General features: G+C 38.3%; 1 protein-coding gene across 3 annotated transcripts in view; it reads left to right on the top strand.

Annotated features, from left to right (window-relative positions):
- Positions 1 to 15,637, top strand: part of ephb2b (eph receptor B2b) — a 153,723-nt gene that overhangs the window by 44,654 nt on the left and 93,432 nt on the right. For all 3 annotated transcript variants that reach the window (XM_049471878.1, XM_049471879.1, XM_049471877.1), the window contains exon 2: positions 9,411 to 9,490. In XM_049471878.1, the coding sequence (XP_049327835.1) occupies positions 9,411 to 9,490 (80 nt within the window). The remainder of the gene's footprint in view (positions 1 to 9,410; positions 9,491 to 15,637) is intronic.

Genomic DNA, 15,637 nt, shown 5'->3' with positions numbered 1-15,637 from the left:
GTATTGTAAATGTATTGTAAGTGTATTTCACAAATTTTGATGTTAAGGGAAGATTCCATTCTATAGAGCCTCACTGATTACATTTAATCCTCAACACAACAGCAGTACGTTCAGACACACGGTGCACAGTGTGTGTGTGTGTGTGTGTGTGTGTGATTATTTTTCAGTCACTATTTTCTATGTGTTTTTCAGCTCAGTGTTTCAGCTGCTCTGCTCTTCACCTAAAAATTTAATTTAATTCTATTCCAGATCTGCTAAATAAAGAGTTTTCTTTATTTTTAACGGCTCTGTAAACTAATTACACTGCTCTCTGCAGCAAAATGCTTCTGATTGATTCTTTGTGTGTGTGTGTGTGTGTGTGTGTGTGTGTGTTATTATAGGAACGGAAACTGAATAAATAAATAAATAAATAAGTGATTATAAGCGGAGTGATGTTAATTAACAGAGTTATAAACCCCGGCGGCTGCAGTGTTTTTGTTTTATATATTTTATGAGGCTACAGACAGAGTTTTAATATATTTAGCAGAGAATTTACCCCACCTCCACCTGGCATTGGTGCGCTGGTTGTGTTAGTTTGTACCATAGACTGCATATGTTTATATATAGACTGTATTTACTTATATGTAGACTTATTATACATAAGTCTTATATATACATAAATATATATATATATATATATTATTGATTTGGCTTTAAATCAGAGTATAATTGAAATGAGAATTGCTTTCATATCACCTGCAGAAATACACTATTTTTTACTGATATGGTAAAATAAATAAAGCTCTTTTCAGCGCAGAGATTCAGCAGGAAACAAGTCGAGCATTGATAGACCTGTTTAACCCGGAGAGTCCGGCTCACAGTCCCTCCTGAACCCTGTTAAATATTCAGCAGGATATCAGACCAGCGGAAGCAGGAGGTTTACACCCCCCCCCCCCCCCTCGGCTCATGAATATTCAGATCTGGAACATGACGGTCTGCTGTAGAGCAGTGTGGATCTGCAGGGCTCTGAGTGGTCCTGCAGTCTGAAGCACTTCCAGTATGATCTTAAGATCACTGGTTCGAATCCCGGCCATGCAGCTTGCTATCAGCTGCCAGGGTCCTGAGAGAGCACCACAGATGTCCTTGCTGTTTCTCTCTGGGTGGGTACAGTACAGTAGATGGCGCTCTCTTTCCCCTCATCACTCCTAGGGTGATGTGGATCAGCAAAAGGCTGCGTCTGTGAGCTGATGTATCAGAACCACCAGAGTCGCTGCACATTCCTCCGAGCGTTAGCGCTGTGATGCTACTCGGCAATGCTACAGCATCAACAGCAGTTTAGAAAGAGGCGGAGTCTGACTTCACATGTATCGGAGGAGGCATGTGCTGGTCTTCTTAACCCTCCTGGTGTTGAAGCATCACTAGTGATAGGGGGAGGAGTCTGAATGAGTGGGTTGGGTAACTGGCCGTGTAAATTAAGGGGAAAATGGGATAAAATTTAGAAATGAAATTATATAAAAAAAACTTGGAATTGCGATATTTCGCTGCTTGTATTTCTATATCCTTTAAAAGGTCAGGTAGGGCTGCAGCTAATGATTATCTTGGTAGTCGACTAATTTGTCAAATATATTTTTGATTATTTGATTAGTCAGTGGTTATTTCAGCCATGTTATCTCTGCTTCCTGCAGGCATGGCTCCGGTTCCCAGGTTTCTCTATCTTCGTTAAAAGTGATAGAAACAGGCACGTTGGTTTTAAACACTCTTTAAATGCCCAGTAGATGTTTGAATGTGTTAAATTATGAATTAAATTATGAATGTTATGAATGGTCCATTTGTGTTGTTTTCTGGCTCTGATTGGATGATGTGGAGGATTTGTGAAGGTGGTGCTTCACTAACTCGAGCCTTTAACAGTTTATTTTAAAGACCCTTAAACGATTTAAACGATTTTTTTGGCAGGTAAATACCTGAGAGCCATTGATTGGTTAATTTAATGACATGGCCGGTTGAAAGAGGGAGAAAAAAGGTTGTGGATGGTTGTAGATGGATGTGGGTAGATTGTGGATAGTTTTAGTTGGATGTAGATGGTTATGAATGGATGTGGGATGAATGTAGATGGTTGTAGATGGATGTGGGTAGATTGTGGATAGTTTTAGTTGGATGTAGATGGTTATGAATGGATGTGGGTGGATGTGGGATGAATGTAGATGGTTGTAGATGGATGTGGGTAGATTTGGGTGGATGTAGTATCTGCACGTGCTTCTCTCGGGGTTATATAGAGTGCGGTACGGCTGGACAACAGAAGAGAGGCGTAGAGATAAAGAGCATTAATTATTCACTCTATAGAATACATTACCCTCCTCATACTCCCCCAGAAACACCCTCTCCATACCTCCAGACTCACACTGTCTCACTGCTCACTCTGTCTCACTGCTCACACTGTGGGGTACGCTGAGATACTATACTGTGAAACTGACGAGAGCCGGGCCGTTCGTTCCCTTGGGTATAATAAACACCTTCATTTGGAAAGCTTTTTGGAACGGGGTATCAGATAAAAAAATATATATATATACAGCTCTGGAAAAAGTGATGAGTTTCTTTGATTTTAGCAAATTAAAAACCTCTGGAATATAATCAAGAGGAAGATGGATGATCACAAACCATCAAACCACCAAACTGAACTGCTTGAATTTTTACACCAGGAGTAAAGCAGCATAAAGTTATCCAAAAGCAGTGTGTAAGACTGGTGGAGGAGAACATGATGCCAAGATGCATGAAATTAAAACTGTGATTAAAAACCATCAGGGTTATTCCACCAAATATTGATTATTTCTGAACTCTTAAAACTTTATGAATATGAACTTGTTTTCTTTGCATTATTTGAGGTCTGAAAGCTCTGCATCTTTTTTGTTATTTCAGTCATTTCTCATTTTCTGTAAATAAATGCAGATTTTTTGGAACTATCTGGTACGTTTATCTGTTGTGAGAGATTCAGGATTCAGGCGCTGTGTGTATGTTGGGGGGGGGGGACTCTGGGAGTACAGGGATATATCATGCTGTCAGTGGGGCGCGAGAGCGTATTTCACAGGGTGCCACTCTCTGCCAAAACCAACCGGCCCATTTCCTCCTCTCTCACACACTGACGCTCTATTGGTAAAGAGAGACTCAACCCCCCCCCCCCCCCCAACCCCTCACCCACTTCCCCTCCACTCTGCTCCACCACATCACTCCACACACTCCTCCATCATCATCATCATCATCATCATCATCATCAGGACCGGCCTCCCCAAACCCAGGCTCTGAGCGCAGTGTTAACCCCGAGTCTCCATAAATCTCCGCGGCCGAGCGCCGGGCGGATTAAGCGTGTCGAGCGCAGCGGCTTTTCCAGGAAACCCCTGCAGAACCGCTGTGAGGTCCTGAGAGCTGTACCGTGCCACCGCTCCACCACCACCGCCGCTGCTGCTGCTTTCACACAACAATATGGAGTTTTAGCTTCAGCAACATTTTAAATCACTTTATTTTAGAATAACCTGACAGCAATGGAGGCTGGAGGTTGAGTTCTACACTCAATATAACTAATATAAAGTTATTAATCTGATTTTATACACTGAAACAGATGTCTGAACGTCTGACTGCGTCACATATAAAATAAGAAAAACTGATATTGTTTATTTGTAATTAACCTTTAGATTGATTGCAGTCTTGTCTCTTTTTTTTTTTGGAACCCTCATCCCCCCTTTCAGAGAAGAAATTAATCTATATTAGTGTTAGAGTTATGTTAGAGATGTAATAACATAAGTAAAACAGCAGGCAGAGAAGCTGTACAGCATTGCATTCTGACCATTTCTTCTGGGTGCAGCTACTTACTCAAGCCTTTATTTGACGTTGAGTGTTTTTACATCACTACTACTACTGTACTTCCATCACCTGCAGAGCAGGACGTCCATCACCATCATCGTCATCATCATCATCTCTGTAACTATAGGATCCTGTAGGAAAGATGGATTCTCTGGTATGAGAGGGTGGTGTTTATGTGACAGCAGCGTTAAACAGTCGTATGTTAAGCTGAAGGCAGTGCGGTGGTGCGGTTGAGCTGGTTGGTGAGTGAGTAATGCACCGCTGCTGGAGGAGATGGACCCCCGGCGGTCCGGCACGTCTTTCAGCACAATGCGGATCAGTTAGGTGGGCCGAGCATGAGTACGGTAATTGGGTCCGTATGCCCGAACATACGGCTACGGAAACGAGGCACCGACCCAAACCCCGACACCGGGACCACAGAACCGGCTCAGAAACACCAAACACAGAATTATCCTCAAAACCCAACATTACAGCTAAAAAACAACACTGACTACATACAACATCTCTGTATCTTTATTAAAGGTTTTTTATTTATTCTATTATATCATAGATTTACATTAATGTCACTGCGATACTCTATACTACTTTTTAATAATCAATAAAATCAGAAAACTACAATATCAACTACTAATCAATTAATAGTTCTGTAAAAGTAAAATAAATGGGAACACTGGGAAATGATATAAAGGGAAATGAGAACAGTGTGAATTTTTCTTTTGATAAAAACAGTAAAAAAAGTTGCACCCTGATTTTGATAATTAGGGGTGGGAGATATGCCACCATATTTCAGGGTATAATATCTATCGTTCAACATATTCAAAATATTGGAGATAATGTTGTGTATGATACGATATGCACACTCCTAAACTAGATTTAGTTTTAGTTTAGTTTTAGTTTTAGTTTTTATTGATGCTCTGTGAGTTCTGTGTTTGGGGGTGTGGTCTGCCCTATCCACAGGGGGTAATAAACTACGTGTACAGATCTGTGTTATAAAAGAGGGTTGCTGTGGCGTCGCGGGTGAGTGTAAATGCTCTTTTCTGGGTTAAACGGCGGTTAATATGGGTCAACGAGGACGGGTCAGCTTCTAAAAAAAAGAGCACGGATTCTTCCACTGACTGAATTCATGATTCTGAGTCTGAAAACAGAGGGATTAAATATAATGCATTTATTAAATCACATCTAATTTCATTCAATTGTTTTTCTGCGTATATTTGTAACTTTACAGCCCAAACAGTAATGAATATTTAGTTTAATACTAATAAATAATCAACCTGAACGCACGTACACTGTTAATTATTATGTATTTAAAAAACTCCAATTCCAAAAGGGATGTAGGGGTGTTTAAAATGTAAATTATAACAGAATGTACATATAATGTTGATTCTTTCAAAATTAAGCATCATTAGTGAGGTCAGGATGTTGGATGATGTAAAACAAACAAAAATAAGTATCTCCATTTTTATCGATTTTAAGTTTACTACATAATTTTAACAGACAAACTCTCCCTCACACTGTGTCAAAATTTCTCGATGAACGGACCAATAGAAACTCTTCAAAATGACCTGAAATAAACTCTTTTTACATTCACTTCCATTAAAAGTTTAGAAGTTTTTTCTCTCTCATGTAAAGTTGCTGTTTTGGAGATACTTGTTTTTTATTGGACAGAGACAATGTGTAACATGCTGTAATTAAAGCACAGGTTGGCGTGTAAATAAGATATATATATATATATAAATATATACTGTATATAGTGCCAATAGAATAGAAAGGTCTACCAGTATGTAGAGGCAGTTAATTGGACATTTGGGTTGGGTGTTGAATGGATGTTTAATTGGATGTAAATTATTGAAAATCCTAAATGTTGATAGGCTGAATTTCACACCAAAACTGTAGAAAAGCAGAAAAGTATTCAGTTCAGTAAGAAAAATAAAACTGGTCAATAAAAAAAAAATATGTCCCTTAATCCCTTAATTCCAGTCGATTCTGAATCAGATTTAAAATGTTGAGGTGTAAAATGAGTAAATGATGAAATAACTGTAATAAGTCAGGCTGTAATATTACAGTAATTACTGTATTCTCAGACTGATCTCGCTTTATCCTCAAGAGCTGCTAAAGGAAAAACAGCTGCTTTAATCTGTGATTAAAATAAAACTTTCTTCATTTTTATCAAATGTCATCATTTTCAAAGTCCATCAGCTTAACTTTGATGTAATTAGCAAAGGAAATTAATTAATGCAGCGCTGCAATATGAATTAATCAGGCTGCGTTTGTGTAATGGACACGACTGACGAGGGGCGTTACCGTGCACTTATATACATATAATATTCATAAACTATAATTCTGTTAGAAAAGTAGTTTTGATGTCATTTATATACTGAAAGAACTGTTTATGACTTACAGCCAATAAATAAAAACCCAAAAATCAGTGTCTCAGAAAATCAGAATATTATATAATTAGACCGATCGGTACTTTTGAGACTTGTGTGGGCAGTGTGCCAAATCCTGCTGGAAAATGAAATCTGCATCTCCATAAAAGTCGTCAGCAGAGGAAAGCATGAAGTGATGATATTGGTGGTAGTTCATTAGATAAGGACCTCAGAAAGTTATTCATGTACAAAATATGAATAATTGAGTCTAAAAAGATTAAAAAATCTCTCATTTTTAACGAGGTCAGGTTTGTTTGTGTTTAGGTTTTAACCTGATAAATCTAGTATAAAAGCTTCACTTTCACACTTCAGTTATTTACAGTTTCATAGGTCCTACAAATGAACCCTGTGGAACTCCATCATTCACTATAACAATTCCTGAGTTTCTGTATTAATATTAATAATAATAATAATAATAAAAATAATAAAAATAGCTAAATTATTAGACTAACACTCCTGTTATTTTCCTCTGTCTCAACCTTTTCTGTATGTATCAGTAGGTATACTGCATTTACAATAATCAATAATCAATAATCTGCAGATTGTAAAGCCCGTACAGCCTCACAGTATGTTTTGATCATTGGGTGGTACATTGCTTTATGTTTTTAGTAGTTTTTGGTCTTATTTAATTCACTTTTACTTTACTTTTTTAAATACAGTTTTTGTTTAGATTGATTTTAAATTAAGTTTTGTTTTTGCTGTCTTTTTTACCTTTCCTTTTGTTTCTTTATTTTTTTTCTTTTGTTTTTAGTTATTACGTATTTATATTTTGCTCTTTTGTGTGTTAAGTTAGTTCTGTTTATTTATCTGTTGTTGTTGCTTCATAATATACTTATAGATAATAACAAATGCATGAAAATATGATTAAATATTGTCGTATTTATACTGATCTCACTCTGCTCCGCGTGTATTTGTGTGACTCTGAGTCCGGTGTTATATTATCATTTCTGAAACAGTATCAGATTATTCTCACTGTTCTGTAGTCAGTATTGTGACACTGATATCAGCGGACATGAATTCTGAATAGATCCTGACATGCCCTCCCCCCCGGCAGCGCGCCCTCACAAACAACACAATGTGTTCCCTCTGACCCCAATTACCACCGGTGTAGTTTTACCACGACTAATCCGAGCAGATAGAGTAACGTCCTGCAGCCTCAGGATTACAGCTGCTGAAGATGCTGGAAAAAGTTCACTCAGCTCTTCAGACTTTACTGATTCCCACTGAACCCAGCGGCCTGATCTCTTCTGCATGGATTACTATATGCATCAGGAGTAAAGCGGCATAAAGTTCACATCCAAAAGCAGTGTGTAAGACTGGTGGAGGAGAACATGATGCCAAGATACATTAAAAGAAAATGTGATTAAAAACAAATCAGGGTTATTCTACCAAATATTGATTATTTCTGAACTCTTAAAACTTTATGAATATGAACATGTTTTCTTTACATTATTTAAGGTCTGATAGCTCTGAATCTTTTTTTCAGTTTCTGTAGATAAATGCTCTAAATGACAATATTTTTATTCGGAATTTGAGAGAAAGAGTAGTTTAAAGAATATAAAACATAAACAAATAAAAAGCAAAATCAGAGAAAGTGTCAGAAATAATCAATATTTGGTGGAATAACCCTGGTTGGTTTTTAATCACAGTTTTTTTTTCATGTATCTTGGCATCATGATTTTTCCTCCTCCACCAGTCTTACACACTGCTTTTGGATTTTAACTTAAATCTGCTTTACTCCTGGTGCAAAAATTCAAGCAGTTCAGCTTTTCAGGTTTGATGGCTTGTGATTAATGATCATTAATCTTCCTCTTGATTATTATATTTCAGAGGTTTTTAATTTGGTAAAATAAAAGAAACTCATCGTTTTTAAGTGCTCTCTTATTTTTATATCTTTTTTTTATTATTTAGCAGTGCTGCAGGTGTAGTGAGTTTGGTGAGTTTGGTGTTTTTTTGGTGTTTTCTGTAAAGATGCATTGTGGATCTCGGTCGCAGTGCGTTTATAGTGGTGTGATTTCGAGCTCATATGCTGTAACCTAATCTATTGTCTTTGCAAATAACCTTAAAAGTCTGCAGAAGGCAAATTTAGGGCAGAATCCAGGGCTGATTGCAATTCCCAATGTCAATCTGAGAGCATGTCTTTATTGGAAGTGTCTCTGGTGGTTATCTCAGTGTTGTAGTTCTCCTAACCCACATCCTGCTCCCCCTGTACCCTCCCCAGGGTTTCAGCCCCAGAGTAGAGTCCTGTCTCAGAAAGATCTGGGCTGAATCGCATCTCTTTCGGAAAGTGGAGCTGCTGTTTCCTGTTCTCTGCGTTTCTTTTTCAGAATAAACTGAGCTTTTCTCTCTTCTACGGCTCCGGACCGTTGGAATAACAGAGCTGATTTAATGCTGGCTCTTGTGCGAAGCGTTGATAATATTTTACCCAGCGGTCTGTTCTCCTGTATCCGAAACTCACCCATAAACCCATAAACGACTGAGGGGGGAAAGAAAGAAATGATTCTGGAGAGTATGATGAAAAATGTATATCTGAGATCCTATTACACTTTAGTAGTGCTGCTTTGAAGACTGTGAAAGATCACTTTCTATATTTCATGCTCAGATCATGCTTAGTGCTCTTTCACGCTGTTGAGTTGGAGGGGGCGTGCACTGGAGGGGTTTATATCCATCAATTATAGTTATACATCCCTTTAGGAGTGAGGTGTAATGAATGATGTTATTGGTTATTGTGGCTATTGTGGGAGTTATTAGATTATTGTGTTTAAGAGCTGCAGTGTGTGTGTGATGTTCATATTCATAAAGTAGTTTTAAAAGTTCAGAAATAATCAATATTTGGTGGAATAATCCTGTTTTTTAATCACAGTTTATTTCTTTCATGCATCTTGGCATCATGTTCTCTTCCTCCACCAGTCTTACACACTGCTTTTGGATAACTTTATGCTGCTTTACTCCTGGTGCAAAATTTAAAGCAGTTCAGTTTGGTGGTTTGATGGCTTGTGATCATCCATCTTCCTCTTGATTATATTCCAGAGGTTTTTAATTTGGTAAAATCAAAGAAACTCATCATTTTTAAGTGTGTCTTTTTGTGTGTGTGTGTGTGTGTGATGCTAATTGCTCAGTGCTAATCGTGAACATGTTCTCTTGGCTCTGCAGAAACGTTAATGGACTCCACCACAGCGACGGCTGAACTGGGCTGGACGGTGTTTCCTGTGTCGGGCTCGAGTGAAAACAGCGTAAGTGCCGTGATTTACTGTGTATTATGAGACTGATGGCTGCCTAAACCTCCACAGCAAAACCCACAGTGTTAAATTGACTATTTAAGAGTGAATCCCACTCACTATAACTATAACTCTACTACAAGGGTTAAAATTTTAGAGTTAATTCAACACCATGTGGAGTCATATATTAACTCTATGTAACTCTCATCAGTGTTAACACATTTTACCCTACATAATGGTTTATTTTTTTTTTAAGTTTGTTTAAATGTATTTTTGTATATTTTCTGAAATATATACCCGAGTATCTATAAAACATTATAAAATAAGAGCTATACCACAGATTTTTTTTTGACATGTCAAAGCTTTATTTAACACAAGGTAACCACATGCATCCACATGGTTGGGCACGTGCTCATAAACGCAGGTGAGCACGTGTGTAAAGCTGTGCTGCTCAGTCCAGCACAGTTTAGCAGTGCAGATATTTCCAGTTACAGCTGAATTCACGCTTTTAATCCCAGAAAAACTTATTCTTAATCTTATTTACCTTTTAAAAAGACATTTAAATGCCGATTAAAGGGCTGATTACTGTTGTTTTGCTGTTTTCCTGTGGCTTTGAGAGCTCTGCACTGGTGACGTCATGGGTCCTGCATTGTTTAATATCGTAATATACAGTATATCATCGAAAAAAGAACATTTGCAATGTTATTTTTTTTCCAGTATCGTGCAGCGCTAATACTGGATGTGTTTTATTAACTTCAGGGTTCTGCAGTGCTCTCTCACTCACTTATGAAAAGGTTTGAACATATTCCTGGTTCTCCTGGTTTTCCTGGTTTTCCGCTGCCCTCTGGGCTGCATTGGATGCGGAGGCTTTTCCGGAACCTGTGCCAGAAATCGTCTCAATCCGGGCCAATCACTGCGTACCGGCCAAGAACCTACAGACCTGAGAGAATCAGATCTCCCCCCGTCTCCACGTCTCTGAAACAGGGGGAAATATGCTGCTGAGTAATTTGCTGGAGCACTTCAGAACAACCCCTCCCTGATTTTATTTAATTCTTTATGCTTCTGTGGTCTGAGATCAGGGGGCTGGTTTAAATCACACCGTGTGTCGGAGAGAAAGATACGGGGAAAAACAGAGACTCAGAGACTCGGAGAAAGAAAGGAGAGGAGGAGGAGGGAGGGCTGTACGACTTCAAAAGTTTTTCAGATGTAATTTTACTCTCCGTCATCACGTCAAACCTGAGGGCGCACAGCCTCCTCCTCCCGCGCTGATGGTGCAATCAATACCAGAGAACAAAAGCCCTCAGCCTATCAGAGCCCAGCGCTTCTGGATCCAATCTAAAAATAAAACCACATTCACTTTCTTCTCATCCTCCAAAAAACACTCGCGCCCCGCAATTGCACACGCTTTACATCACCTCTTTTTCATCTGCGCGAGAGGACGGCCAGGCGTGAAAACGACACGAGTCACTTTAATTCACCAGAATGACAGCGTGAAGTTCAAACACGCGTCGCCTCGAATCTCAAAACGTCTCCAACTGAGAAAAACAGAGAGTTACTACCTCTAATAGATTCAGGTAGACAAAGCTGTAGCTGCTGCTGTGGAAACAGATAGACAGACAGACAGACAGGTAGGTAGGTAGATAGATAGATAGATAGATAGATAGATAGATAGATAGATAGATAGATAGATAGATAGATAGATAGATAGATAGATAGATAGATAGATAGATAGACAGACAGACAGACAGACAGATAGATAGATAGATAGATACTTTATTGATCCCCGAAGGAAAAATTTGGACATCCAGCAGTGGGTATACACAGTACACAAGTTACAAGAGAAGGATAAGATAAAAACAATACTTATAAAAATACAATAAAATATAAAGTATAAAAGTACAGTCTGTAGTGGGTAAGAAATGAAAAAGTGTCACAGAGTCATAGTTAGCTGTGCTGAGAGGAGTTGAACAGTCTTATGGCCTGAGGGACAAAAGACCTCCTCAGTCTGTCCGTGGAGCAGGACTGGGACTGGCTCTCCTCTCTGCTGGTGGTGTTCAGGATTTAACTGTGGATCTGTGGAGTTTTTCAGGCTGCAGTAGTTTGATAAATTGAAACCTGTGTTCAGCGCAGTGTTCTGAGTAAAGTGAGGTTGTGTTATTGTGTGAGGGCGGGGGGATTAGCCGTACGCTGGTGGCAGTATTGTGTTGTTGAGATGTTTTGGAAAAAGGCCGCAGCAGCAGCAGCAGCAGCAGTGTGGAACAGGTGGGATAAAACCTCGGGGACAAAGCGGCCTTAAGTTATTGTCTTACAGCAGCGCCGAGCCCCGGGGGCCGAACTACAAGATCAATATCAGTCACAATACGGATCACTCTCTCACCAGCAGCTCCCTCAATCTACAGCTCTGTTACACGAGCAGCTCCGTCAAAACTACAAAACTGCACCACTGTAACACGTTTCTGATAAACCTGAAGAGTAAAACTTATAAAAGAAAGATTATTTTTACATTTCCAAACTTAAATAGAGTTTAAATGTCCCTCTCCTCACATCCTGATTGTCTAGGACGTCTCACTAATGCTGTAATATTTAACTCTTTTTGACCAAATGAGAATGATACTGATAGAGTCAGTACTTACACTGCAAAAAATCCTTTGGCAAAAACTAGATAAAATATATGCAAATTAAGACAAATATATGTATAATAAGCAAAACAATCTGCCAATGGGGTAAGCAACATTTTCTTAGTAAGATTTCTTACAAAAAGCAATGGCAACGTCTCAAAATGAGTGAAGAAACACCTAAACCAAGCAAAAAAGTCCCTGTTTTTGGACACAAGAATCAGAATAACTTGATTGCTGCTTGATTGTGCTTATTTTGAGTTTAAATGACTTAAAATAAGGTACAAATTCTAAGTAAGAATGATTATGATAATTATCCCTAAAATAAGCAAAATAAGATTTCAGGAGTTCCTTTTTTGTCTTTATATAATTTTAATGTATAAAATTGCTTATAATGTGAATAATAATGAAAATAAATAAATCATTGATCACAAAAAAAAAAGTTATTGGGACATATTCTTGAATTGTCTCTCCTGTATTTGCTGGTTCATGGTGTGTGTTTGAGATCTGTGAGCAGGTCTATAGATAGATGAGCCGGTTTCTCTCGGAGACGCTGTTAAAGCTTTTCTCTCCGCTGGTTTCCTCTTCCGTCAGTAAACATGCTGCTCTTCCTCCTGCTGTCCTCAGGCTGTACGTTATGAATGGACACTTCTGACACGGGAACATCAGAAATCACACCGCCAGCGTTTCGCTTTAATCGAAGCCTGTAACGCTCCACTTACACTAACGCACTGTGATGGAGGAGCTCTTTAAAATGTTACATAAGAGGGTTTATTCCTGATGAATAAATGCTGTATAAATACTGGAAATAAATTCATTACTGGCTCGGTTATATAAGTATATTTATATATATATATATGTGCTACTGATATATTGGCTTATTCACTCAGTATTGCCTAGTGAACACAGTGGACAAGTGAGCTCAGGAAAAAAAAAAAAAAAAAAAAAAAAATATATATATATATATATATATATATGTAAATAGAAAAGAGAAATCAGTCAAAATTGTCATTGTAAAATTCCTACAAAGAGCAGTATAAATGACTAGAATTGACTGAACTGCTTGAATTTTTGCACCAGGAGTAAAGCAGCATAAAGTTATCCAAAAGCAGTGTGTAAGACTGGTGGAGGAGAACATGATGCCAAGATGCATGAAAAAACTGTGATTAAAAACCAACCAGGATTATTCCACCAAATATTAATTTCTAAACTCTTTATGAATATGAACTTGTTTTGTTTGGTTATTTGCTTTCTTTGCTATGCTTATTTAATTAATGAGAATATTTTTATTTGTAATTTGGGAGAAATGTCTGTAGTTTATAGAATAAAACAACAATGTTCATTTTACTCAAACATAAACCTATAAATAGCAAAATCAGAGAAACTGATTCAGAAACTGAAGTGCTTTTTTCCAGAGCAATAGTTATAATGATTAGTTCTGTACAAATCAGAGCTGGAAAACAGTCCAATTCTAAAACCTCAAAACTGTTACATCACAGTCTTCACAATTGATAATATGACTTTTAGTGAACAGTAGAGAAAACCTTAGTCAAATTTGGACATTGGGAGTATATGATGTTGTTGATACTGGAGAGCAGCTCTTCATTTTTAACTGCACTGAAAGCTGGTGATTGACACATTTACAGTTGTATTATTGTAAACAGGCCTCCTCTATACTATACCAGCCTGTCTGACTGAAAGGCATCCTCTGCTCAAGGTTTTCATGACGTCTCTGGGCTGTAACCGTATACAGAATCCTGCTTTATATAGCTGACAACACACTTTCTCTATTAGTGGTCAGCGTGAGAAGAGCTACAAAGAGCTGTAAAGAAGCAGATGGAGCTAAAGAGCTCACGTCTGGTAGTAATATAGAGCTGGCCGTCCCCCTCCCTGCCCCTCAGAACAGGCACTTGGCTCGGGCTGAGGTTCGTGGAAATCGTTTCCAAAGCGAACGAGCGTCCGTTTAGTTTCCACGTCCGTTACAGCAGCTCCTCAAAACTGTTCTATTTTACAATTTCAGACTCTTCCCATCAAAGCCTGGGAGCCTGTGTGGGCCGTCCAGAAACGTAAAGACCGGAGCATCAAATCAGAGCTGGCAGCGTCGAGTCTCATGGCTTTGATTTATTCGAGGACGAAAACGTAAACATGATCCACATGGAGATTGAGACAGAAGGGTTAAAGAGCCAATAAGAAGCTTGTTTGTCTAAATTCACATGTTGTGCATTAGCAGTGGATGGAGGTAATTGGAGTTGACTGCTAAAGACAGCTCAGTTAGTGCCTGTCTCTCTCTCTCTGCCTGTCTCACCCTCACGTCTCCGTTCTGTAACCCAACACATGGTCCGGGTGTCTTCTGTCCCTCACTTCCCCTCAGGACAGACATGTTTCCTGACGGCTTTCCTGCAACAAAATATTCAAACTCAACTGGAACTCGATCTGTAATCATCTCTATTCTTCATTCTTACTTTAATACATGTTTTTTATAGGAATCTTCATTTAGTTTCTTGAATAAAGTCCTTGTTTTCCATCATCTTTGTTCTGTATTTGAATGCAGGATGTATGTATATATATTTATATATAAGGGATCACAGGTGTTGAGTGATGAGGGGATGAAGGATGAAGGTAAATGCAGGTAAAAGAGTTTAAATCGAATAAGATTTAGCCACAGTAACACATGCCCACACTGCCCAGCTTTAATACATATTTAACTATTTCTATTTATTTTTTATGCTTTTTGGCTCAGTCCTCAAATTCATGATTTCTGGGCAAAACATATAAGATGCTTTTTAATGATATATTTTACCAAATTTCTTTAAAACACTGGCTTAACCTGCTTACAGATCATTGTAACCTGGAGAGAATGAATGCAAATAAAAAAAAATAGAACTATAAAACTATTTGATAAAACGTTTTTTATCGTACCTTTTAACAATACATTAAGAGCTATCTCCAACATATTTTTCCACATCATACTAATTTTGGAAAGACTTTCTAATCTATTTTGTATGTTATACTATAACTAGGCATTTCCCTGGATAGTGGCCCGGGATTAGAAAAATAAAAATACAAATAAATAAATAAAAACAAAGAAGAGTAATCTTACAGTGAAACAGATAGCAAACACAAACTACACAGACAAGACTAAAGAATAACAAGTCGACAAAAAGCACACACAAAATACAACCAGATAAAAACTACTACACAGGAGACTGACTGGAAACACCTGGGGAAGATACCGAGGAGGCGGAGTTACAAACTACTACATAAGAGAACACTGATGATAGGGGTGGGGCTAGGGCAGAGACAAGACAATAACAAAACAGGGCCATGTGCTTAAAGAGAACATGGGAAATGACAAAAACATGAAGAAAACATGACAGAAAAAAGCTAAATAGTGACAGGAGAACGTTCTCTGCGCTCTAAGAGTAATGTAATGCTGTTACCCTGCTGTATAAACTGTATTACTGACCGATCTGGATCACAGTCAGGAATCGCTGGCTGCTCATACTCTTCATACGACTCTGACAGTTTATTAGTGAAAGATGCTGAA

Source organism: Astyanax mexicanus, chromosome 24, assembly GCF_023375975.1.
Source record: "Astyanax mexicanus isolate ESR-SI-001 chromosome 24, AstMex3_surface, whole genome shotgun sequence".
Classification (NCBI taxonomy): domain Eukaryota; kingdom Metazoa; phylum Chordata; class Actinopteri; order Characiformes; family Acestrorhamphidae; genus Astyanax; species Astyanax mexicanus.
Note: the sequence above shows the minus strand (reverse complement) of the source record. Positions and strands in the feature narration are given on the sequence as shown.